Genomic DNA, 23714 nt, shown 5'->3' on the forward strand with positions numbered 1-23714 from the left:
AATTTGGTGTACACAGGAAAGGAACAAGGGAACAGAATTTATTGGTGTGCATCCCACATCACTCCTGTATTCCTTCATACATGTTTCCCAAGCAGTTTGAAGTGGTACTTGTATCATTAAGACTCAATCAGTACAATTGTTTTTCTGCACCCTCTCATTTTCATTAGTGCTAAAGGAAAACTGTGCAGCATCATTTTTTACCCTCTTTTTTGTACCTTTGAAGAAGATTTTTCATTACTTCTTTACTTCCTCAGACTTCCATTGCTTCATTCAATTAAGCACATCCTTTCCTTGAGCTTACAGGCTTGGTGGGTTTTGTTTGCCAGGTGTGGAGATTTGTGAACAGTATGTTGAGATATGTTAGTTTTTTTTGTATTTGCCTAAGTCAAATTCTTTGTATTTCTGAATGGTTTTAAGTCTACATGTAAAATTAAACAATTCATAACTGTATATGAAAGGATTTTGAGAATTGAAATTATTGTTGCTCTGTTGTCATAGATGTTTTGATACAAACAGACCCAAACAGTAACCATAATACTATTGTCCCAGTTGTTTTCAGGAATATCTTTTCAGCCAGATTTTTTTTTTTCAGCTTAATGAGCCAAATCAAGTGATTTCCCCTTCTGTATACATGAAACTGAGTACAAAAAAAAACAACCTGCCAAACCTAACCTAATGATTACTGTATTATTTTCTGTATTCTTTTATGTTTAATTGTATTTGCTAGGAAATGTCTGTGTCCATTGAGGTTAGCTGTCTGAAAGATGTAGTGGCTAAAGACAAGCTTTTAATGGGTGGTGCAGTTATGCTTTTGTATTACCTTAAGTACAGATTTCTTAACTAAAATTTTATTTGAAAGCCAAAGTGACAAGGGGGAACTTAGAATAGTAATGTTCTTTTTTTAAGGCTGAATTTAATTAAGTAAATTATTTTCAGGACTCCTTCCTCTCCTTGCTGCTACATTAGTGTTGATTTAGTAAAATCCAGCTACTTTCTTGGGATTTTGTTTATGTTGTAATCCTATACTATCTTGCATGTGTTTATTAACTGTGTTGTGTTTATTAATCAGACCATTAAACATTAAATTAGGAAGATGGGAATTTTGAAGGACCTTTAATTTAGAGAAGAGATAATAGCAAATGCCCTCACCAAATATGCCATTTCACAAATTATTGTTTGCATGGTGTGCAAGAACTCTAATATTGCAAGCTTCATCAGGTGAGGTGGGTAGAGTCAAGTGAGTGACTGGTTGTAAGAGTTGTGACAAATTTAAATTTAAAATGTCTTATACATAGAGCACAAAGAACACAAAATTGAGCAGCTATTCATATTTTTCTCTAGCTATGAAACAAATTTTTAAAATAATTTCTGCAAAAATAGTTATTTGAGTTACAAAATAATTTTTTTTTCTTTTGGGACTCAGACCCTGATCTGGTACTGTAGCTGTTGTTTTTTTTTCTAGCCCTGTTCCATTTCAGAATTTATTTGATGACTGAACTGAGCTTACTCTGAACGAAGTATTAATGTCTTCCTTCTGATTTGAATGGAAAAGTTTTGTGCCTATCAGCCTTTTATAATTCTTTATGAAGGACTTGTGTGTTTACAACTTACTTCTTTGCCCAACTGGACAAGAACATAATTAAGGTTAAATAAGATGGAGAAAATAGTGAGGATATAAGTGGATGAATAGTTATTACATTATAGGAATCTGATGGGGTCACTTATTTTTCCATTTTTAGATTTTTATGTATATCTTTAAGGGCTGGATCTGGATAGTACTTGACTGGGGTAAATCTTACCAGCTTTTCAAGTGTAGGTGTTTTTTCTTTTACAATTTGTGTCAATAAATGTAACTTTTAAAAAATTATATTTTCCCATTTATCTAATCCTAGCTCTTTCAGGGATTGAGGAATGATTCTCAATCTATTTTCATCCTATTGCAGGTTGTTAAAAATTAAATTTTAATCCAAAAACTCTCTACAGAAAATTGCAAAGATTGAAATGTTCTTGACTAGCCCTACCAGCCCCTTTTCATGATCCCATGTAATGTGGAAAAGTGTTCATCCATGGAGCAGCTTTATAGGTTAAACAAGATAGGATCTGCTGTCTCATGTGGAACAGGGGTCAAGCTTCCTCCCTTGGAAATGCAGATGTGCCCAAAGTGTGTGAGCTGCAGGAGGGACCAGAGGGGTGGGGGCTGGTAGCCCTCTGCTCTTCCTGGCTCCCATGTGCCTGTTCTGAGAGTGTCCATGCTGGAATTGGTCAGGGATGGCCAGTGCTGGAGCCTCCAGGGGGAGAAGCTCTGGCAAGGTGGATCTGTGGCAGGTAGTGGAGGGACTGTGCCTCCCTGTGGGCAGGGAATGAAGCTGAAGGTGGAGTGAGACAGAACAAAACCTTGGATAGTTTTGTTTAAGGGCAAAGGGAGGAGGGAGAAACAGTCCCCAAATAGAAACACACAGGAAAGGGAAGGGTAGAGAAAACAGTAACTAGAAAATTAAATGGTTTAAGGAAAAAGAGGGATAGGGAGGTAAAAATACACATGTTGTGGATATATGATGTAAGCCAGAAAATATATGTTTAAAAAGCATCTCTTTCACAGAATTTCTTAACACATGCTGAAATTCATGGATAGGACATTAAAAGCAGACATAACTAAAAAAAAACTCCTAATGGTATTTTGCTTATTTCATCTGGAAGTGAGTGCCCCATCAGATACATTAGCACACAATGTCCTAAATGGGCACACCTGTGAGTTCATAGTGCAGAAACATAAATTACCTAAGGCCTGGCTATATCTCTTCCTAATTACTTGGAAAGTACATGGATAATTTTCCACTCACTTAAGGTACACATAAGGTTCTGTATGGTTAGCACATGAAACAGACCTGCAACAAGAATGTGTGTCTGTGACATCAGGTGTGTGCATCATTTGCTGCCTGAACTCCCTGCTAAGCAGGTTCCCAAAACTAACTGTGAGAAGAGTTCTGCTACTGGCAGTGCTTTCTACAGTATTTCTACAAACCTGGTAACAAAGTTAATATCAGGAGTCTAAACCAGGGTTTTTTTGCAATTCTTTTACCTTCCAAGGAGGCATTAGCAAGAATTATTGAAACAGATCCCTGGATCAGTGGTGTTTCACAACTACCTTACTAGAATCCTTTATTAAATTTATATTCCTGGCTGCAGCTTTGGAGGTTTGTTGTTTTTTTTGTTTTGCTTAGGTTTTTTGGTTTGTTATTTTTTAGACGTAGTAGTGAGAATTAATAAATCAAATCTCTTGAGAAATTGTTATTTCACAATCACTTACTAATGCTTCTGTTAGGAAGGTAAATAAATGAAGCTGTGCAAAGAATGGTGTCAGTGTTAAGGGATAACCAAGTACTAATTTCACTGAACAAGAATAGAAGTTTAGTAAGAAGGAGGTAAACAGAAACCAGCTTAGACACAGAACTTTTCTGTGCTCTGCCTTTGGCAACAGAAGCAGGAAAAGTATCTCAAAAATGTCTCCAGAATAGTGGCAGAGTGGAAGGGTGAAAATGCTGGCTTTCCTGAGCAGCCAAAGCCTTAGGTAGTTGGGGGAACTGAAGAATAATTCATTCTGCTAGCTTATCCTTTTGAGCTGATTGCAGTATCTTACTCCTTTTGCTTCTGATAAAATTAATTGGTTGGTGTTTTGTTAAACCTGATCTGGGAGCTCAGGACTCTGAAGCAGCATAAGCTGATGGAAATCTGCCATGCAACCTTGATCCAACAGTATTGTAGCATCCACTTGAAAAATGCCAAATAAATCAGCCAGACTCTTACTTGAGATGAGGTCAGTCTCCTTAGGTAGGCAGGATCTAGTTTCAGTTTGGCCTGCAAGGTACAAAATGGCCCTTGACCCAGGAAAAGCACCTTTCCCTTCTTTCAGGAGACTGCTTACATAGGTATTCAATTCAGATGGGAACAAAGGTGTACATTTTTTCCACCCAAAGTTTAACTTGTCTGAGGTGATGTTCAAGATAAGGTAATAGACATCTAAAACCAAGATGTCATCCACATGTAAGGAATTAATATTAAATATCTGAGGTGGAAATATTTCAGGAAATGTAGTTTTATATGCTGCTCTTCTAGTATTAATTTTCAAAAATAGCAGGCATCCAGAAGCTCAGTGTGTTATGGCAGTTTTTTCTTCAATACTGAAAACCAAGAGCATAAAAGTGACTGTCATCAGATAAGAGAAGTACAGCACCTTGCTTTTATTGCTCTAAACCAGACTCATTCACCACTAGTTTTGGGTTCTCCAATGTGGCTGTATCTGGTGACTTAAAGACCTACCTCCATAGGTTTGTGGGGGCTGTTACAACTTCTATTTTTATTTCATCTTCTCTTACATCAAATAAGTAAAGGAGCTATCTGAGTGGTTCCTAGGATTGTTATTTTTCACTGCCACAAATAATGATTAAGTGCTGAGTGCTGTTGTCTGCTGGAGAGGCTGGAGGCAGACTGGTCAGATAAGATGGCATGAGTAGTTCTCAGAGTATACAATTGCAGCCTGCTGTTTGTTTTAAAATATTAATCTACCTTCAGATTGGAAAACCTGCTTTTTAATCTGGTGTGGTGTCATGTTAGTACTATCAGACCTTTGTGGTTGCCAAAATGGGGCAGAAAAATGGTCTTGGAAGGTTTCCATGCAGATAATCCATCTTAAAGTGTAAACATGCTAAGTAAAGAGCCATGAGTTTTGAACTGACAACACTATCTTTGTGGGAGTAACTAGTGCATGAAAATGCTGTCATTTGCAGGAATACATGTGATATGGATACTTAAATCTATTTTTACTGGTACCTGCTTTCCACAGTGTACTCAGTGGGATTTACCTTGCATGGTGAGGCTTTGAGCAGTCTGGTCTAGGGGAAAATGTCCCTGCTTGTGGCAGGGGGAGTGGATTGAGCTGATCTTTACGGTCCCTTCCAGCCCAGACTCTTCCATGATTCTGTGGCTCAGCATGGTTTGGATGCCAGCAAAAGTTGCTCAATAGCAGGAGGACCTGTGCAAAGCCCATCCAGCTCCCTGGGCTTCTGCACAGGGTGAAGACTTGTTTTCAAAGATCAGGGACATCAGCTTCTCCAGGCTCTGAGGTGTTTCCCTGGAAGCACAGCATTTGCCTATTTGTCTGTTAGCTGCTGAGCCCCAGGGTGCTTGCTGTTATTTTGGAACCAGACCTTGCCCTGTATTTGTGCTTGCTCTGAGGTAAGTGGTGCTGCCATCTCTGACAGCAAGAGCCGGTCTGTGCCAGGCACTCCCTCAGCAAGGAGAGGATTCTGGAGCAGCTGGATAGCACAAATCACCTGCCAAGGCACAGCAAAACCTGTGGGTGTCTGTCCATACTGTCCTCTTTTGGGTAGTGACACCAGAGAAGGATGAAGCCTGGGGTTTTTTTTGTAAGTTGTTAGGAGTCCTCCAAAGTCAGCTAACTTTTGCTAGTAATTGTGCTCACATAAGCATGATTTCCTTCTAACAACAGGCCAAAGATCTTCTGCAACAGCAGGAATTCTATGAATATTTCATGAGTAGCTTAAGCTAGAATTTTTAGGATTAAAAAGAGGAAACTGGGTCAAATGCACGTGTCGTAAGCATCTAACTTCTTTAATGCTAGATTCATATATGTTGCATTTTGAAAGCTGAAGGAGGTTTTTTGTGGTGGCTTTTTTTTGTGTGTGTGGTGATGTGGGTTTTTTTTTATATGACTATTATATGGCACAATTACTTTTCCCTTTATAATTTTGTGGGCCAAATCCCAAGAGATTCATGGAGTTTCACAGTATGTCCAATGGCTTCAGGAGATGCTTTCCCAGCATGTGGTGTCTGAGCTAGGTTTTGTCTTCAAATATTGTCACAAGCTGTAAATGCCAAAGCTACTGCCAGTGCCCAGATAAATGAAGTAATAACCTAAAGTTCAGATTAAAAGAAAGGAAGATTTCTTCCTTTCTAAATATCAGTTGCACTGGAGAGATGGAAAATGTAGTTACCACACCATGCTGTTATTGCAATGGTCTTATAAGCAGAACTAATTGAATGCAAGAGAAAGAATCCTGATGACTGTTTTTCCAAATCTCTTTTACACCTGTAGGTGTGTTAGTGGCTCCCTGGCACAACTTCAGTTCTGTTTTGGTTGTTTACCTCTCTCTTTGGTATTGTGTACCATATTAAGCTTCATTTTATGAGATACAAGAGATGATGAAACAGAAAATGGAAAAAACCCACCAGTGTATTATAAGTCTCTTTGGAGCTGTAAATAGTCAATATGGGTGTTCTCAATGTTTTCACACAGTTTTACTCTCATGCCACAATTATCCATAATGGTTGGTATCTTTTTTCTTCTTATTTTCAGCCATGTATACATTTTTAGATTTGGTATATAAAATATATAAATGGCTAAGCTATAACATGGCTCTTAATGGTCTTTGTGGTCTTTTTAAAATATGCATGGGAATAGGAAGTGTATAAATGTAATTGATTGCTTAGCATTATTGTGGTAAAGAGCATTTCTAAGTTTAATACTGTTGGGGGTTTTTTGTTCCACAAAAATACAGCAGTGCAAGATGGGCTGTCTGGTGTCTTTGCCAGAGCAAGTGCTGAGCATTCAGTGCAACAGGAGCTTGGGGAGGGTAACCCAGTTAGTCCTGGTTTACTTCTCTGTGCCAGCCTAGTCCCTGCTCTCTGCCTCCTCACTGTTGCCTTTGGAAGCTGTCATCTATCCTGTAGTTTTGTCCCAAATGGGTTTTAGGTATTTTAAGAAAACTGAAAATTACAGCATTGCACCTACTTGATTATTACCTTGCCTTTTGCAGGCTCAAACTCAAAGCTGACATTTCTCTTATAGGGGCTTGAATTAACTGTTAGGATTTTTCTTCCTCCTCCCTCTGAAATACCTCCACTGAGTAATAGCATGCAAATGCAAAATATAAAACCAAAGAAATGGATATCTTTTTGGTTCATTTAGGCTTTTGTGCTATTAATTCCATGGCAAAAGTTTTCTTTTTAAGGCTGTACGCTATCACAGAGTGTATTTTATCTAGAGTTAATGCTAGTGTCCACATTGGGTGTTAAAGTGTCACTTTTAAGAGGAGTTAAGAATTTTAAGAATATTTTTAATGACAAAGAGCAAAGTCCAAAAAACAAGTGGACCCTGTTTCTGGGTTTCTTTAACTGGAATTGGATTGCTTTACCTACAGGTTTTGTGGCTGACTGGCTTCTTTCTCTGCTTTTTGTCATAACATTTGGCGTTTACAGCAATTAAATCACTACTCATTCACCATTCATGGTGTTATTTCAAACAAGCTTTTGCTCAATAAAGATCAAGTTTGGGTTTTGTTATTAAATCTCGAATACTGCCTCTTCACTAGGAGCAATCTCCACTTATCCTGGGAATTAATTCTGGGTTTATTTGGAATTAAATTGCAGTGCTTTTGTTTGGTTGGGGTTTTTTGTCATAACCTTCTTCTTTTCCCACTGTTTAGCTGTGAGGTCTGGCTGGCTGCCCCCACCACCACCTGCACTGCCCCCTCGACCTTCTGCATCTCAGGTATGGACAAAGATTTAGTTCTTAGCTGTATGTTATTTGTTTATGTTACTGCTGCAGTGGTTAGCACAAGCTGGCTTGGACATAGCAGCAGTTCTTGCTTCCAAATTAATGAAAATCTACACTTTGTGTTCCACATCCTCCTTCCTGTGTCTGGTCTCTGTGTTGCAGTGTCAAATTACAGACTAATTAAACCTCTTTGCAGTGGAGCTGACATGCACCCACTAGACCTAACTGTAAATAAAAGGCTAGCAAAGTTAGACTACTAAAATGAGTTTCATGCCTGAAGGCATGGGCTTGATACCTGCTGTTGCTATTTGTTTCTTCAAAAACACTGAGGGCATCTTCTAAGGGAACCATGGCATGGAAATGTGTGTTGTACCCATGGGCTTAAAAAAAATAATGCTGAAAGGAAGCAAATGCCACATCAGTTATGTTAATGTTCAAAGTTTCAAACCATTAGTGCTGTGCTTTTATTTTGCATTTTGGATGGGTTTTTTTGATTTTTGTATTTTAGAGCATGACACAACTACAGCACTACACAAATTGACAAAATCATGCATGTCTGCAACAAGATAATTCTTCACCTTTCAGGAAATGATGGAGGATCATAATCTTTTTCTGTGTTGTTGGCTGTGTTAGATCCTAGGCAGCAATATGCTTCATATATTATTCCTTTAGAAGTATATGATATATGCACTTCATATGAAGTATATGATAGAAAACAAATACAGAGGGGAGATGACAGTCCTTACATACAAAAACTGATGAGATACCTTCCTTAGGCTAGAATGGTCATCACTTGAGCTTTGGATCTACCCTTAAGAGTGTGCTGTTGGGCACCTCTTACTGCACAGTGCTTATGATAGCAATGATTACTGGCTTGTTGCCACACACAGCTCCATCAGCAGCTTCTTGTGCTCTCCTTCTCCTCATCCCTTGCTAACACTGAATGCAGTTTCTGCCTTGAGGACTGTAGAGCACTCTGGTTTGAGCTTGTATGTTTCCCCAGTGAGGATGGCATTAGCCATGCTCTAACAGCACACACCCCTTAGTGCCCCATCACATTCTTGCTTTGTCTGACCAGAGAGCAGCATTTCCCTCTGACTTCTACAGATCCCACAGCACAGCTCCCATCCCAGATCCCCATCACAGCTCCCTTCCTCCTCATCCCAGATCCCCATCACAGCTCCCTTCCTCCTCATCCCAGATCCCCATCACAGCTCCCTTCCTCCCATCCCAGATCCCCATCACAGCTCCCATCCTCCTCATCCCAGATCCCACAGCACAGCTCCCTCCCTCCCATCCTAGATCCCACAGCACAGCTCCCTTCCCAGATCCCCATCACAGCTCTCTTCCTCCTCATCCCAGATCCCACAGTACGGCTCCCATCCTCCCATTCCAGATCCCCATCACAGCTCCCTTCCTCCCATCCCAGATCCCACAGCATAGCTCCCATCCTCCCATCCCAGATCCCCATCACAGCTCCCATCCTCCCATCCCAGATCCCCATCCCAGCTCCCTTCCCCATCCCAGATCCCCATCCCACATCCCCATCCCACATCCCCATCGCAGCTCCCTCCCAGTCCTGTACCTGCAGCAGTTGCTCCTGCTGCTGCAGCTTCCCACAGTGCTGGCTCTGTGCAGTGCAAGTGCTCTTGCTACCATGGGCAAAGCACTAACTACAACAAATCCTACTCTCTGAGCACAGACCCATTCATTTTAAGCAATTTTCTGTTAATTGTCTGTTCTCTTCTCCTGTGATCAGATTGCATTTCCTTAGCAGGGGAGTGACAACTTAATTTGTTTATGCATGTCCAGCAGCTTCCTTACCAAATACTTAACCAAGTGCTCATTCTACGCTGGACATGCAAAATACAGTACCTTTCTAAAATTATAAACGTGAGAAGCTTCTTGATTTTTTGATCCAGTCCTCTCCATTACAAAGGTCTGGTTTCTGAAAAGAAAAAGAGTGGTTTCTCTGTCTGTTCAGTAATGAATATGCAGCTGATGCTTTGTTAACATGCATCACTTATATTTACTTAGTTTATTTCTGATGATATTTAAAGATATTGAATCAAATATCAAAATGCTATTGTACTCATGTCTTCCAAAACTGTATTTAAACCAGTTTTTGAAAATAGAATAAGCTTCATGCTCATTACATTGTTTATTTTTTTGTCCAAGCATGCCTGTCTGTGATAAAGGTAACAAACAGTAGGGAGGTGTATGTGATGGGGTCATAATTCAGCTGAGCTGACCTTTGCAAATAGCATGTAAGCAATAGTGAACATATGGATTACCATAGTCCAGTGGGGCCCTTGATTTAAGGAGCACAGAGGAGTTGGAGGAAGGGATCTGCTTTCAAAGCTGAGACAGCATCAAAACCTGAAGAAATGCCATGAGGTTGAAATTGCATATTCAGCTTTTTCTTGTTTCAAGATATACCTAACTCTCCTTAAATTTCTGTTTTAACTTATTTTTCAACAATGTTATTGAAAATCATTCTTTAGTGTCATTTTGCTGTACACCTGCAATTAAGCACTGTTAATGACAAATTGCTTGGATGTGAAGCAAACCCTGCATATTTCAGGTGGCTGTGCACCTTATAAGTATGTTCATGATGATTATTTTGGCTCAACTTTGGACATCAGTTGATGGAGGAGGAGAGAGAAATCATTTCTTTCTGAGGACTGTGGTTTTCTATGGATGACTGAGAAGCAGCTTGAACCAGTTGGCTCTTTAGGGTGAGATTAAAGGGCTCATGGGATGTAAAGACCAAAATGCATAAAACAGAGGTACCCCGGGGTATGTGTTACATTTCAATGGATCAGAAGTCCAGAATATAGAAACCAGAATATAGAGCAGAATATAGAAATGGAACGTTGACTTTGGTCCTGTGCTGTGGTGCTTTTTAGTAGAATTTATTTCAGCCTTTACAAAAACATTATTTTTCCTGTCAGAACCTCCAAGGTAATCAACCTTGGTGAGTTACTGAATCACTGGTTGTTCAGAGCATGCCAAATATCTCTTCTCATATCACAGACTTCCTAAATTACGTGCACATCAACTCTGCTTCCATAGTCCAGGCAGCTGAATGACAAGGGACAAGGACTATCACTGGGTGAGCAGAGCACAAAGTGATATTTGCAGCTGATAGTGTTGTGGCCTTGACTTCACAGCTCAGGGGTTGCACAGGCTTACAGTGACAGGCTTGGGGTGCTGTGAGGACCTGTTTATGGCAAGCCTGTGGGGCTGTTGTAGACTAAGGATACTGGCAAAACCTTCTCTGTTTATTTCTCATGGCATGCTGTAGTGTATAGAACAGATGGTCTGTAGTTCTTGGAGATACCTACTGTGGGCTTGTAGACAATGGGATTCAGTGGCTTGGGCAAGTTTTCCTCATCCTGTGTTCCTAACTTGATAGCAAACTTAAGTCACCAAGCAGAAATGGCATAAAGAAGGCCCCAAAACTTTTGTGCAGATCCAGGGCTGTCCAGAAAACATTTGTGTAACATGGAGGGGCAAGAATCATGGTAGGAAGGCAATAACTAATGCAGCTGATTTGCAGTGACACAAATTTCAGATAGAAAATAACTTTGGGTGCTCATGAATAACATTCTGCTGGAGCCAAACATGTATGCACATTTCATATAAGCCCCCGTTGTTATTTTTTTAATGAAAAACAAAATAATATTTTATTACTGTTGGCTTTTAAACTTACAGAAGTCATTCACCACAGCTGCTTTCTCTGGGAGATTTAGTAACATATTTATGTTAATAGGAATTACGGATGAACACCAAAAAGCAAATATAACTTTAGGATTTTATCCAACATCAGCTAAGTATCTGCAATGTTGCCCAGTTAGATCAACATTCCTTTATTTAAATTACTCTGTTTCAGTACCTTCCTGTCCAGCAATGGAGGTGTATCTTCAATCCTGCCTGTGCTGTATAAAGGAATTTGAAAACAGTGGGACTGGAAGAAAACTCTGTGTATCTTGGCTGAAAAAACTGATGTTCCTGGTCTCTTTTCCCAGAGTAACAATTTTAAGCCTGTTGGTTTTGTAAATTCACACTGGTTTGTGCTACACTTTTATTTCTGGAGACTATGGGATATGTTTTTCCCACTGATTCTATGATGGCAGTTTTGGCAGGTACTGAAAAAATTGTGGGTGAAGGCAAAACATTCAAGTGAAGTAGAGTAGGTAGGCAGCTGTTAACATTATCAAATTGAAGTACCCTGAGTACAGTGCAGCTCTGAAGATTAAAATCCCACTGTGTTATATGAGCTCAGAATTCAGCTGTCAGTTTAGTGGCCATCATTACCATTAGATGTTGATTTGGTGAGATCCTGGAAATTAAGCACTGTGAGGGGTGATGGGTGGGTCACCCTGCCAGTCACAGCCCCTGGTGGTGTTGGAAAGCAAAAATATTACTCTTTTTAATGTATTGAATGTTCTGCTCTCCAAATGTTACTTGATACTTCATAGCCCCTTGAAGGTTTTTGGCCATTCATCATCCAGAATTGCAAGTGAAAACTGGGACACATTTCAAGAAGTTGTCTTTGCTAACATGCCTCCACGTTCTGCTGAATCCTTGGCTCAGGCTGGATTTTTAGCCATCAATTACATGTGCCCATGCTGAGGCCAAGGGGTGGGGAAGGGCTCCCATCTGTCCCTCTGAGACCTCTGGGCCTCCAGAGCAGGATGGTCGTGCAGGCTGCGTGCTGGGAGGGGTCCAGGCATCCCCTCACACCAGTGATTTTGGCTAAAGCAGAGATACATGGAGGGGGAGGTTGGGCTTCCTTACAAGGTTGTTTGGAGAAAATACTCAGGCATTCCTTTATTCTGTGAAATTACATGAGGAATTTCAAGTGCTGGCAGGACACCTTGAATTTTACAGGAAGGAACTTTTCTGTTACATAAATAAAAATTACTCCGGAAAAAAAGTGAAGATTTTGCTTTTGGCATCATGCAATTTTATACATGATGGTACTCTCTCAAATAACTATTTTATATTAAATAAAAGGAATACTTTTCCATTTATGACCACTGCGCAAGGAAGGGTTGGGGTTTTTAAAATTATCTCCATGGTTTTGGCTGCACAATAACATAAGTTGTGTAAGCCATGCAATAGGTGCTGAAGAAGCATGTAACCATAATGAAACTGAAAGTCTTCTATAACATGAAAGATTTTGCCATCTGCCACTTTAATATAATACAAATGGATTATCTTCCTCTCATGAAAATTATATATTAAATCTAAGACAGCCAGACAAAATAAGTTGTGATTTAAGAAGTGGTGGAAAGTAGCACAGTTAAAATTGAATTTGAGGAGTAGTTGATGGATGCTGTAAAATCCTTTCTAAAGAGGTTTCTGGAAGAGTGGAAGAAGGCAAGTATCTTAATTAAAATGTGTTGTAACAATTTTTTAATTTGGCTTCACATTTATCACAACAAAAAAAGAAGCTGAGAACCCAATGCCTGTATCTCTAGTGGAATGCACATATGCCTTTTTAGCATACTTTAATCTGGTTTTGTGGAAGTTGAAGTATTAAAACAGATTGTTAATGCTTCCATCTGGGTCCTATTCTTTCCTTGTGAATGAGCTGAACATTGCAGCAATTTGTTTGTATTTACTGCTTTTCTCCTCAACCTTATCACCAGCCCTCAGATAGCTCAGGGAAAGAAAAAGCTTATCAAAACTTCTGGGCTGCACAGTGCTGAGAAAGCAGGCAGCACACTAAGACCCTGGCAGCTTGTTGCATTTGCATCCCTGTGGGGTTTTTTTTCCTGTCTTACCATTTTTGGTTTTTGTAATAACCAGTAAAAAGAATTGATGATTCAGTGTGGGATGCAGGAGACTCCCAGAAACTGGAATTGAGATGTCTCAACTCCCAGAAATTGGCTTTAAGCACAAAAATATGAGTGTTTAGAAAGGAGCAAAATGCCTCTTAAATGAACTTACACAGAGATGATAAAGATTGCAGTGGGCACATGCAGAGAGTTAAGCTTATTTAGTATCCTAATTTTTCTTAGAGATAAGCTGTTCTCAATAGGTTTTTTACAAAGCTAAGCAGTGGCACTATATAGGTAAAGATTGTGAACTACTCCAATGAATGCACAAAGATAATTTCATTTCTATGAGTAGTACCAGTGACTACAATGGGACTATTTCCATATGTAAAGTTAGCCTGGAGTGTAAGTGTGGGTGAAATTGGATTGTGGGAATGATTGCATGTATATATATTTCACCTCTTGCAAAAAGGCAATCAGGTAACAGAAATATGAAAGCTTGGTGCAGATCTTCTGTTCTGGAAGATCAGTTACAGATTGTCTTGAAAAGTGGGTGTGAAATCTACATGTAATCCAGCAGTGCAAAGCAAAGAACTGGAAATGTAAGCAAAGAACCAGTTGTTAAGATAGTGCGTTCTCTTATGGTCATGAAAATCTTTCATCTGAGGCTTTTGAAGCTCTCAGTGCTTCAGTGAGGTCACGTATTCTTGTAGGAAGATACTGTTAAGTATGGTCACATGGAGCAGTGAGGGTCATGGCTGGTCAGGGATCATGCAGTGAAATAAGGAGCATTTGCAACTCTTGATACTCTCCTTAACAATGAGGAATTATTTGTCCTAGTGCTCAGTGTTGGCCACAGGCTGCAGGTTGGGCTCTGTCTGTGGCTATTGCACAGAAACTTTGTTGGCCAGTTCTACCTTCTGCCTGGGAGAATGAGAAGGATATGGCTATTCCTAGAAGAGTCCAGGCTGTGCTAAGGAAACAGGAGGTACTGTCTGCTAATATAATTGGACTGGTCTCTGCAAAGAGAATCTCTTGGTATGGTCTGCCTGGGGAGGTGGTGGAGTCACCATCCCTGGATGTGTTTAAAAGAGACTGGATGTGGCACTCATGGTCTAGTTGAGGTGTTAGGGCATGAGTTGGACTTGATGATTTTGAAGGTCTCTTCCAACCTCATGATTCTGTGATTCAGGAGGTTTGGAATAGAACACCCTCTTGCTCTTTTCTTTGACCTCTTATCCTGCTTCCCAAAATCAAGATACCCATAGGCCTGGTCTGCAGACTCTGCAGTGCAGATGACCAGGATATTCTTTGCCCATCTCCTGTAACCCTGTATGTGTTCCCAGCCATACCAGCCAGCAGAGCAGCCTTCCCAGTGTCAGCAGTTTACTCCATTCTGAGGATGTGGGACACCTCCATCAAAGCCCTTCTACACTACCATAAATGGAGTTTCCTTGGAAGACCATTTGCATTATTTATAATTAATAAACCAACGGGGAAGAATTTAAACCCAAAAATAATTGTGCCAAGATGTATGAAAATTTTAACTTTACTGTGATTGGAGGGAGGTAGTTTATTGCCACCTTTCCGAATGAGTTGTGGGCAGACTATGCTAACCTTGGTATTAAAATGATGAAGAGCTGAAGGGAATTCATCTCAGCTGCTCCTGAAGGATCTTCTTTTTCTTGTACTCCACTAGAGGACCAGAATACCATTGAGCCAGGCTCTCTGCCCAATACCAGCAGACTACAAATACCCCACATCCAAATCAGTGAAGGAAATCTGCAAAGAATCCCTCTGCCAAAAGAAAACGCAGGAGTTATTTTTCCTTTAAAATCTGTGTGGGGACCATGTGGGGAGACACCAGCCTGCAGATGTGTTCATACAGGATGCATTCATCCTCAGAGAGGGCTTTGGGCTGGCTGCTCATCACCCTGGCAGGGATGCAGGTGCCGGGCGCTCACGGTGGCCGGTCCCCACTAGGTGGCAGTTTGGGGACACGGCAGCCTCTGCCTGCGATTCATTGTGCAGCAGCTGCAGCACCAAAAATAGGGGGTTTGGGGGGTTGGCTTGTTTGTTTTTATTTTTTTTTCCCGTCGGATGTTGCTGTTTCTTTGCTTGTTGCCTGCTGCCGGGCTTTGCCAGGCGGGTGTGGTGGCAGCAGGGACCGGGCACAGCCGGGGTCCCGCAGCCTGAGCACGGGCTGTGCCGGCACACAGGGCACAGAACAGCACAGCAAACGGCTCTTCTCACCGCTTTGGAAATAAATATCACCCTTTTTGACGTTTTCACTGCCAGTGATATTTGCTTTCATCAGAACACAAGGTTTATCCTTTCTTTCCCTTTTCAATTCCCTTTCATTTAAAAAAGCATTCTCCTGCAATAAGACCATTAAAAAAAAAAAAAAGAAAAAAAGATAAGGTGGTTCTACAAAAGTTTGGTTTCTGTTTTTTTTTTTTTTTTAAATTTTCCTTTCTTCTCTAGTTCCCTTATCTGATGGTGATTTCAATTTTTCTGATTATTTGAAACGGACATCATAGAATACCAATCTGATCAGTTACTTCTACACTGTTTGAACATACTGGTTTTTCAAAAGCTTCATTTTTTTTTAATCCATACATAACATGGAGATGATAGTTTTGAGGGTTTTTTTTCCCTCTCCATTCTGTGGAATAAATTATTATATTCTTGCTTTTGATGCAAGGTTTAGTGTAGACTCCAACAAGAGTGTGAGCACCAAAAGCCACCTGCCTGGGCAGGTTAAGGCAGGTATCTTGTGCTCTCTGCCACTAAAAGGTCATTTGAAACTCTCTTTCCTGTACCCTGGCACTGTTCTGTGTTGTGCAGCAAAGCTGTACCACCATGAGGACTTTATAGTATGTGTATTATATGTCTCTCTGAAGGGCTGGATTTACTCTTGCTGTCCCTAAATGGATGAATGGGTTGCCAAATTGATGTGCCCCAAACTTACTGTGTGGTTCTGTTCACTATTTGAGCTTTGCCATCCCCAAATCGTTCATGAGACCCTTGTGGACTTTGCCAGGCTACTGCTAGCAGTGCTTAGAGTCTCTTTTTTTTATTTTTTTCAACTATATAAAAAGTGGCTGTGGAAATCAGGGAGGTTATGAGCTATTCAGTTTGATGATAAAGAAATGTTCTTTTGCATTCAATGAGCTTTTAAAGGTCTTTGATATTTATAGATGCACAAAAAAAATTGCTTTTTTCCATTTCACTGTATTTGACCAGAAATCTACATTTGCAGAGGAAACCCTTCAATATATAAAAAGCTTTTCAAAATTCAAACGTTAACATCCAATAGTTTTTAAAATTAAGATATTCATATTCAAATTCTGGAAATATTACAGTGTGAGGGGCTCTTTGAGGATTTTTCAACCATCAGGTAACACTACAGATGTAGCACACTTAAAGGGTGGGAGAGAAATCTGTCAGTCCCTCTCTCCTGAGGATTTTCACATAAATTAAAAAAAAAAATAATTTCAAAACTTCCTCCTCTGTTTGCATATTTGATACTGTATGGTTGGAGAAGAGCAGTGCCACAGAACCACATTTCCCCTGGACCTTTCTGCACAGCTCTTATTGTGTCTGTTATGGAAGAAATAAAAATGGTATGGAAAAGTTTCTCCTTTTTAAATATACCAATTCAGTACTTTCTGTTGGTTTTATTTAACTCACAGTTAAGCACTTAGAAACTTGTGATTGTTACAGAGCTTGGTTGGCCTCTGCAGAAAAATCTTGGGTACAGAGGGTTAGATTCTTTGGTGTGCAATAAATTGTTATTATGGCTAAAATCCTGGCCCCTTAAAAGTTTGAGCTTTGCCTTGGGCTTGGTGTGAAACACAGGCTTTCACCTGTGTAGAAATGAGCCTCATTTGAGCAGGGTGGCAGGTTGCCCCTGCTGCCTGGGGGCCACTGCCAGCCTGGCTCCAACTTGGCAGAAGCTGAGAAGGAGGAGAAGAGTCTGGCTGCCAGTACAAAGTGTCCTCAGCCTCCTGCTCCTGCCTGCCTTGCCCATCTTGGAGAGTCAGCCCATACATTCTGGGCAGAAAACAGTCACACCATGTTTACAATATCATGTTTGCTGCTGTGCACCTGGGGACAGGCAGTTCTCAATCCTGTCACCCTCCCCAGTGCTCTGCTCTGTCCTGGTGCAGGAAATCAAAAGGTGCAGAAAACTTTCATGAGAGGCAAAGCAAGGGATTAACTCTCTTCTTTAATTTTCTCTCAGTCAGATATTTTGGGAGTCAGGTGTTTTGTTTTGCAGATGTGTCGATCTGGGTGGTGAGTTTTCAGCTGGGTTTCTGTTTGAAATGTGAGAAGGGAGGAGGGAAGACTTGTCTGCTTTTTTATGACTTGTGTTTTCAGTAACTGTGCTGGAATTTTCAGTATGATTCTGTCTTTGTCACTCCAGCCTCACAAACTTCAAAGACAGAGGCTTACTCCTATGGATTTTCATCAGCTTCAGGTGATAATAAGGTGACAGGGCATATCCAAGATCTTTCTAGCTTTTTTCCACTCTCTTAGATTTTTTCAGAGTATTTAGGCCATAAAAATGGTAATTCTAGAAAGAAATTCTGGGTACTAGATTATTTGCATTCAGAGACATGGTTCCTAATGCTTCACTAAAAAAAAAATTTCTCCTGTTTTCCCAGCACAATAAAATGCAAGAAGATGGTTTCATTAAAAATCTGCAAAAGACATATGCCATCCATTCAGCCCTCACCCTTGATCTCCATTTTCCCTACTGTTGAATTGTTAAAGTAACTTTTCTTTTGTGTGTAACATTTCCTTTCATTGGCTTTATTGTATGTGACTGCTAGTCATTTTCTGGGTTTAGCAATGACTGATTTGTTGTTGCAGACAGAGCAACCATCTGAGGTTGAATTACATCCTCAGATGAACAGACCCCCATCACAGGCAGAAGAAAACAGTTCAGCAAAAAAGGTGAGATCTGCACACATTTGTACCATTATGGAGTGATTTGCCTTCATCAACAAATGTGGTTGTTTTAAGTTTAAAAGCAGTTAAACAGATGGTTGAGGTTATGTTTTTACATGTTTGTGTTCTTTGGAGGTCAAGACACTGGAGACAGCTGGGATCATATGTGACATCAGCTCGGATAAATCATTAAGAAATCTCTTAGTATCCACACATTGATGCACGTGCTTTGAGAGAGGCAGCTTGTCATTCATTTCAAATCAATAGGGACTTATGGAGCCTTAGAGAAAACAAAAAAGAGTTTGGTTGTACTCCAGCCCTACCTCACTGCAGTTCCTCCAAATTGTGATGCTCTTCTTGGTTGAAGTTGTTGAGGATTTGATTTTGATGTAAGCACACCTGTTTGCTAGAGGATCTGCCACTAAATGTACATAGACTGGGAGAAATTTTCTCAAGATGTGCAGTTTCTAATATGTTTTTGTATGAACTTATCATTTGTAAAAAGTGAGCACTGAAATTAAAACAGCAGACTTCAAAGGGCTTTGCCTAGTGGCCTTAGCAGTGTTTTCTATGTGTGGCTGTGAGTGTTTTCTCTCTCCTGGTCCACCACCTGGCCACCTCCTTCCACCAGCCCCAGCCAGAACAGGTGTGGCTAGGGGGCAAATACAGATCCTCCCAGTTCTGGCCCCTCCTGCAGCCAGAGGGCACCTGCAAGACATTTACTCAGCCCAACCAAGAACTTTCAGCAGGTGCTGGATGTTCCCTGCCCAAGGAGCACCATCACACTTCTTAGTGTAATAGAGGCACAGGCAAACATCCAGTGTCATCATTTTCTGCATGTGCCAGGGCTTTCTGGGCAGTGTCCTTTTTCTGCTTGTGCTCATCATATGCTACTTCTAGCCTGACCCTTTTTTCTTGCTCTGCTTTGTAGCCTTGCTGGGGAAATGAAATCCTTTGGTCCACCTACTTCATGCTCACCCTCATCCCACCTGGTTGCCTAAAATGCAGCAGGTGCCCAGGCTGTGGGAGGCAGGTGGTTGTTGCACTGCTGACCCACCTTGCAAAGCCTGGTGCAGCAGCCAGAGCCTCTGCTGAGGGGTCTGCTTGGACCACTGCATGCAGTATTGTGTTTGAAAGGGAAGAGGGATTTATCCTGTGCATTTGGTAGGGTTTGGGCAGTTTAGGGTACACTGGGATAGTGTGTTTGGCATTACAGTTGTGGAAGGCATATGCAAGCTCTTCCCTTGCTGTGCAGGGTGTGTTTGCAGGGAGCTGTGTCTGTCAGAGGATTTCAGAGCATGGCATCACCAGAGACCTGTGCAGTCATGATGTGCTGACATCCTGATTTTACATCTGATAATATTTTTAGGTTATTTTTCAGTAATTACAGTACTGCTTTTTAATATTTAAACCTTTTTCCTTATAATTAAAATTCTTTTAATAATTGTGACTCTTCTAATATGAATGATCTTGCATTGGTTACATTTTGTATCACTCATAGTAGTCTTTTCTTGTGAGTCAGGCTGCTTACTACAGTGTTGTTTTTTTCTCTTGTAATTGCTTTGTGGTTAAATGTTTCCCCATTAGTTTTTTGTTTATTTTATTAACATTTGGTGAAAACACAGTAGTGAGGTAATTTAGCCCAGTAAATGTGTGATAGTGAAATTTCATTTTTGGTTTTGTCTTTGATGCTGAGAAAACCTGTCTCAAGTCAATTCAGCTTTTTGAATCCTAGCTTTGTCATTCATGAAATGAGGCAGTAATAGTTATATCCCTTGTGAAATAGATCTAATAATAAAATACACTGAAGAGGATACATGTGTATTTATAATTTAAATCAGCTATAAGGTGGTAAAACTACTTCTCATTGCAAAAGAAAGGATCTCTTAATTTATAATAATGAAAACAATTCTTGCCACTGAAGTCATAAAAATCCATGACTCTGCTTTACTTAGAAAACCCAAACTGTTTCTTTGATGTAACTTATCAAGAAAAATAGCTGGGCTTCTATACTTCATCATTGTATTTGTATCTCAAAAGTGTGTTCAGTGTTGTTTCATGTAAGAGAAGAGGGGAGAAGGGAGAAGGCCTTACTGCCAGATGTGTGAGGCAGTAAGTTGGGATGCAAGTGATTGATTATTAATTCTTTCTAACTGAACATAGTCAAAAATAAATCTTGCTCTATTTTTAATACTTCTGGGTCAACTGGGGGCTAGTACATGTGTTAATACCCCTCCCTCCACCTCCACCCAATGCACACTAAGCTATACAACCCAGTTGTGAAGAGCTTGTCATCCAGATGAAGGGAAAAAACCACTTTCATTCATGAAGGGATTGCAGGAGTTATTGTTCCTTTTTCAAAGTCAGAAACCTGAGAGGCTATTACCAAATTGGAATTAAGCTCTCTATGTCTTTAAATTATGGAATCTTTACCAGCTGTCAGCAATTTAAGTGTCACAAGCACCCTCCAGCCTGATGATGGGACACACATGGCCTGAGTTAACGTTGCTGTGCTTTTTCCTTTCAGGAGGTTGTTCTTGCTCAGCCACCCTCCAAACCTGCCCGCAGGAAGCTCCGGACAGAGGCACAAGGGCTGGAGACCCCCGAGCTTTCTCCCACTATAAATGTGACTTCTTCCCTGCCAGCAGCCAAGCCTCACTTCCCAGTGCAAAAGTAAAAACCTGTACCAAGCATGCCAAACTGCAGAGAGAGATCTGATGCAGCAGGGTTTGCTCTTTGTATAATTTAAGTTCTGTTTCTGAGAATGCTTCACAAGATACAGGTCTCAGAAATCTACATCAGTCTCTCAAATGCAGACTAAGCCTGTAGTGACTCTCAGTGGTATTTGATGGGTAGATAACCTCTTCAAAAGTGTCCTACTTTGGTACCTGTCTGAGGAGCAAGCTTAGCTCTTCAAACATCTCTAACACCAGCATCTCTAAACACAACTTCATTTATATGTGAGGGTGTGTGTTTCTGCCTTGCATGTGTATTGCTGTGGAATTTTACTGCTTTATGTGGATAGATATGGCCAAATCAATGCCTAGGAAGCTGAGTCATGAAATGCTTGATGCTGGTTATATCCTTGTGATATTTCTTTATTGGAAGGTATTTGAAACAGGCTTGCCACTGGTGTGAGATGAGCCACAGACCACTTGTAGTCCATCTGATAATGGCCAAACCCAACATGTGTTGTTTGCGCTCATAAATACAGCTGTCAAAGCTGTCAGCAACAAAGATTCATAGGGATTTCTCTCTATGTGTGTTTAATAGTGGTGGAGAAGGGGCTGTACAAATGGCAAGCAAAGGCACTTGAAACCCTGTTGAGTCTGTGCATCTCCCTCAGCTGAAGCACTGTGCAAGCTTTATACCCCACATCACCCACGGCCTTGCAAAAGACATCTGATTCAGTCTGAAACAAAATCAAGCTGCCCAAATCAATTGAGCGTTTCTTGGCAGACTGTTTATCAGTAGACTGAATCTGAGCTGCATAATTGGAGATTAGAATAAGTAATAAGACTCCTAGGATGCTCTTAAAGTGCAATTTTGTGCTTTGGGAGTGCATATTCCATAGTGGTTCAAAGATAACAGCATTTGTTAACATCTCAATCCTGTCTTGTCTATATTTTTCCTAAAATGTTAAAATGGCCACAGACATATATTGCCTTGCTTTTATTTTTTTCCCTATCATTTATTACTTTATAGCCTATGGAGAGTAGTTTGCAGGAAAACAGTGAAGCAGAAAGCTGACAGTTCACTGGAAGATAACAGTATAAAGTCCTGTCTCTGTGCTGCAGGAAAGAGTCTACTGCAAAAATCAGTATCATCAGCTCTGTTGAGAGAGAAGAGCTAATGGGGACTGTGTGCCACTGGACCATATTTAAATAGGGCATCTGTTTTAGATCAAATCTGGCATTAAAGAGTCTTGTTTCCTCATGTAAAACTTTAAAATAATCTATTTGGAAAGGGGATATTCAGTCAGTATTTTCTATATTTTCTTTCTTTTTTACAGTTATCATCTCTCTTGCTTTGAATAGGTTGGTCCTTAAGTACAGCTGTCTCTTTTCATACCTGTCTGCATAGCTGTTATTTCCTCCAGATCAGTTACCACAGGCTATGAACCAATAAAATTTTTTCATTAATAAAATAAGTTCTTAAAATAAAAAAGATACATCCTTTATTTTAGCAGCAAAAGAGCTGAGGGAAGTCAGTCATGTTCATGTTTGTGGTGTCAGATGATTTTGGTGGAAATGACTGCTTTGAATAAAAGAAGCATTAATTTTTGAAGTAAAGAAACATCAGAATCAGCAAAACTCTGAGAAGGAATTTTCATGCCAATGTCCTTTCCTTCTGTACAGAATGATTTTTGTATTTTCTGTTAACCACTCCTGACTCTTTAAACTCTACAATTCTTTGAAAACAGCTAATGCAAAGATGCTGCAATAAGCACAGCTGTGCAGGGATCATTCTTAATCTCAGTGAGAATGCAGTGATTTTGAAATAATTGAGACAGCCTAAAATATTTCTGTCATTCAGGTTAATGAGTTTCAAATATTCCACCTGATTCAGCCATCTCATTTCAGTGTTACATTTTTTCTTCTCTTAAATGTGTAGTTTGTACCTTGTCTTTGAAGTATAGTCCAGGGTGCAGAGAGTTGTGCAAAATGGGTGGCTGCTTTTCTGGCATCAGCCAGTGTGGGGACTCCTGATTGAAATGTCTTGTGTTTATCTGTCTGGCAGACAGTCTTCCAAGCAGAAAAGGGCTATTCAGACTGCTATACGGAAAAACAAGGAAGCCAATGCTGTGCTCGCCAGGTTGAACAGTGAGCTCCAGCAGCAGCTGAAGGTAAGGAACACATTGAAAATCAGTGACAAAGCTCCCTGCAATCAGTTAGGTGTCACCTCCAGCAGTATTGAAATCAGAACAAAATGTAGGACAGTAATTGAAATAAACACAGAGATGAAAGCTTTTAATGAGAGCACATTGCCATTGTTCCTTGGGTCAGGTCTTTCTTGCTTCCATCTTCAGCAGGCCAGTGTTGTTACCTGTGTTTTGCAGCAGAAAAGACAGAAAAGTTTGTCACAAAAAAGTTCACAAAAGAGAAGAAAACTGAACTTGTCCTTCAAGTTCTATTGCAGTCTGGAAGCTTTCTGATAGAGCAGAGCTCTGCTGTTTTTATGGAGACCAGAAGACTTGATGGGCACTCCTCAGGCACTGGGACTTGGGGGGGACAAGTGCACTCTCACTCTGGGGCTCTGAGCCTGCCCAAATGGGGAAGCAGACCCTGGAGGAGCTGCAGTCCAGCCCAGCTCCCACACTGGCAGGGAGCCCTTCCATGGAGCTGATGAGAGCCTGCCTGGAGAGCCTGCCCTTTCCTGGAGCAGGATGGTGCATG

General features: G+C 40.5%; 1 protein-coding gene across 1 annotated transcript in view; it reads left to right on the plus strand.

Annotated features, from left to right (window-relative positions):
• The window catches only part of REPS2 (RALBP1 associated Eps domain containing 2), a 93214-nt gene that overhangs the window by 64368 nt on the left and 5132 nt on the right, over positions 1 to 23714 (plus strand). The window contains exons 14-17 of the mRNA XM_079313394.1: positions 7503 to 7567; positions 18241 to 18324; positions 20846 to 20991; positions 23059 to 23164. Of these exons, the coding sequence (XP_079169520.1) occupies positions 7503 to 7567; positions 18241 to 18324; positions 20846 to 20991; positions 23059 to 23164 (401 nt within the window). The remainder of the gene's footprint in view (positions 1 to 7502; positions 7568 to 18240; positions 18325 to 20845; positions 20992 to 23058; positions 23165 to 23714) is intronic.

The sequence above is a fragment of the Erithacus rubecula genome (genome assembly GCF_903797595.1).
Source record: "Erithacus rubecula genome assembly, chromosome: 1".
Classification (NCBI taxonomy): Eukaryota; Metazoa; Chordata; class Aves; order Passeriformes; family Muscicapidae; genus Erithacus; species Erithacus rubecula.